The sequence below is a fragment of the Morone saxatilis genome, unplaced genomic scaffold (assembly GCF_004916995.1).
Source record: "Morone saxatilis isolate NCDOM2014 unplaced genomic scaffold, NCSU_SB_2.0 Contig23, whole genome shotgun sequence".
NCBI classification, from domain to species: Eukaryota; Metazoa; Chordata; class Actinopteri; family Moronidae; genus Morone; species Morone saxatilis.
In genome coordinates, this window is record NW_023339796.1 from 20,367,142 (window position 1) to 20,370,527 (window position 3,386).

The window sequence follows — 3,386 nt, forward strand, 5'->3', positions numbered from 1 at the left end:
ATATAGGACTGTATGCTGGAGAGCCAGCACACCCACCCTTCTAGAGTCTACTACGATATATATGAACCAACGCTGTCTGAATTTAAACTGGCTGCAAGTAAGAAAGGAGAATAAGCCTTCAAGCTAAACCTCATTCAAAGAAAGAGGAAAAATACAAAAAAACTATTCAAACCAACCAAGCTGCGTCTCATTTATAGTTTTTTATTTTTATTTTAGAAAAATTAACGAATAATACATTTTAGTACAAGAAAATTTACGATTTAGGATTTGCATTACTGTAGCAAAAACTACATTTGAGCCTAAACTGAAGCCAAACTAAAAAAAGATTCTGATTCGAGCATCCAGAGTTTCCAGTCGTTCATCTGAACTTTTCTGTTTGGATGATAGCTGACAGAAGGTACGCTGATATTACAGAAATCTGATTTATTTCATTCACTCGATTGATTATTCTTGGTAGCCTGGATGTTTCAGTTTTCCATCTTGAATTTTCCAATCCAATTTGGGGAACTTAATTTTTTTACTTGACTTGAATTTTTAGATGCAAAAATAACCAATTCACTTTGAGCAACTTAGTTATACATTTTTGAATATTGCACACTTGATTTCTTATTGGATTTGATTTTGAAAATTACTTGCATTGCTCATAAAGAGGTACACTTTGAATTCATGGATTCATAAATCAGTTTGAAATTTATCAGTTCAATTAAATTTAATTCAGTTAATTTAATATTTGTCCCAAGTGGCCAATTTGTGCTGCAGCAATCATAAAAACACAGAAACAAACAACAAATTTGGCATTAAGTCATTTACCTCCCTGCAGGGCCCATGAATAATACTTATTGATGTATAGATTCTGTCTACAGGGCAGCAGGGCCATCTGAGGAGATTCTATCCTGGAGGAGACCTGATGGACTTCCTCTATCCACTTCACAAGTCAGACACCAGCTTCAAGTCCACAGTCTCGCAACGCAACAGCCTGGCAGTCCATTGGTTTACAGTCACTGACAGGACCTCCCTGTTGGTTCAGCTTTCAGGTATGTAGATATAAAAAACTGCTTCTTTGCACAGTTTCTTATTTAGACATTGAGACATTCACTTTCATCACTCTGTATTTTCACTCAAAAAAATTATGTACTGATAGCAGGCTGTTTTGCTATGCAGAAATGCTTCATCAATGCATTTTCTCAGTCACCAGTAAGTCTTTAAATGCCTTACTTTAGGGCCATCTGGTGGTAGTAGCAAGCACTGAAACACAAAAACTTCTGCCACTAGAATACCATCATTTGAAGGTGCCATAATCATAATAGCAAAATTGAAAGTGGTTTTAAAATGCAAAGCAAATTAGGCAGTTTTCACAAAAAAATATTTGTGTCACAAAAGTGATGAAAAGCTAATCATGGTACATGATTAAAAACATAATGACTCAGATTTCCTTAAATCTTCAAATAAAGCAAATTAATTTCTTTCCCATGTGCTGTGGTTGACAGTGAAATGGTTAGTTTGCTGTGAAAGCGGGAACTTGTATCTGCATTGCTTCAATGTGTTCAGTCATGAAATCCTGATAGTGTCAAACAGATGTAAACTTGCGGACACTGTTGGTCTTTTGACCCATAAAGTGACACTAATGAAGCAGTGATCCTGTTCGCCTTTACAGTCTTGTTTATTCCGTCTGTGTTTGTCCAGATCGTGCTGCTGGTATGTTGGTGGTCCGGGTGGCTTCGGACAGCAACCAGCCTGGAGTCCCTCTGGTGGAAGGTTCTGGAAAGAGCTCAGAAGCCCTCACACTGCAGGTATATTAATGGAAAACAGGTCTTTGCTTTAGAATTCCAATACAGAAAAACATGGTGGCGGCTCTGGATATGTAATTTATATCTATAACTCAAATTACTCCACATTTTAGAGGTTAGCAAGTGACATTATCAATAAAACTCTCTGTGAGCTTAGTGGACTCACATGTGTAATCACATAGCACAAACTGAGCTGGTGTCTTCCTTTGCAGTTCTGTCGTCTTATTAGTAGTTTTGTGCACCTCATGTATTTCCATTATCTCTGCTGCGTCATTGACTTAAACACCACAAATGTGCATGTGGATAAATAAGGCTATCTGTGTGTATGTGTTGGCAGGACGTCCTGCAGCTGCTCGGGCAGAGAGCTGATGTCCCCTGGGGTGTTTACCTGCGGATTCACACTCAGCAGCTTCTGGAAGCTTCTCTCAAACTGCTGCACTCAGCCTACAGCAGGGAGGAGCTGTACAGACCTGTCTGGATCAGCATGGAAGGGTTGCAGAGCAACAACACAAAGGTATGCAGCTTCCTGTCTCACTGATTTGCTTTCTCCAACATTGGTTTTAGATACACGATACTTGAATTTCTACAGATTTTATATCAAAAGTCAGATTTTCCCACAGTTTATTCTGTTAGATTAAGAGTATAAAAGCTGTGTTAGCAGCTTCTTAAGAACCCAATGGCAGGTTTCATTCAAATCCTGTCACAGCGCACTGGTAAGGTTTCTCTAGTCAGCCATTAGAAATAAACAAATCCAGTATTTAGTGTCAAAGCTGATGCCAATTACTACAATTATAGATATGTTAAATCACAATGGCAAATAATGTTGTTTTATTTATCAGAAAGAATAGACATTGCATATGGAGTGCCACAAGGTTCTGTTCTGGGTCTATTACTGTTCAGTCTGTTAACACTAGGGGTCATCCTCCATAAGCACATTGCTTTTCACTGCACTGCAGATGACACTTTTTCATACCTGTTGATCCTGATGTCCTGACCCCCTTTACCCCCTTGAGAACAACATCATATATGTATATGGTTTGCAGTTAAGAAACTTAAACTTGCAAGAACACTGTAGGACCTTCCTTTTTGTCAAATTATGTTATTATCAGGCCAACATACAGTAGATTAAAAAAAAAATTATGTAATACTTGAATGATGGTACTGATACCGTACAGTACCATCATTTAAGTATTACGTAATTTTTTTTTTAGGTTTAGGTGCTTTTAATTGTGCTTCTGTTCCACACAGTACAGAAGTGTTAACCCTTTTTTGTAACCTCCTCCTCTCTCTTTCAGGAGTTTGTATCTTCAGTAGAGAGGCTGTTCCCTTACGTCACCCTCGTCCTGACAGAGCAGAACTGGCGTCCTCTGATCCCAGCAACAGTGACATGCTTGTCTCAGCGAGTGGCTCTACATCTGAACATAGCATCACTGCCAAGAGGACAGGAGGCACTTCACTCTTTAATCAGAATGATGGACAGATATGACCTTATAGTGGAGGGGGACCCAAAAAGAAGAGATTTCACTGTCTTCGCAGGGCTAATGACCCAGCGTTCAAGCAAAGTAAACACAAACCTGTATGTGATATCTGATCAATAAA

The 3,386-nt window shown here is 38.7% G+C and overlaps 1 protein-coding gene across 1 annotated transcript in view; it reads left to right on the plus strand.

The window, feature by feature from the left end:
• Window positions 1-3,386, plus strand: part of fam151a (family with sequence similarity 151 member A) — a 6,274-nt gene extending 2,888 nt beyond the window's left edge. The window contains 5 exon segments of the mRNA XM_035671247.1: window positions 7-97; window positions 864-1,034; window positions 1,684-1,790; window positions 2,125-2,301; window positions 3,083-3,386. Of these exon segments, the coding sequence (XP_035527140.1) occupies window positions 7-97; window positions 864-1,034; window positions 1,684-1,790; window positions 2,125-2,301; window positions 3,083-3,385 (849 nt within the window). The 3' untranslated portion in view covers window position 3,386.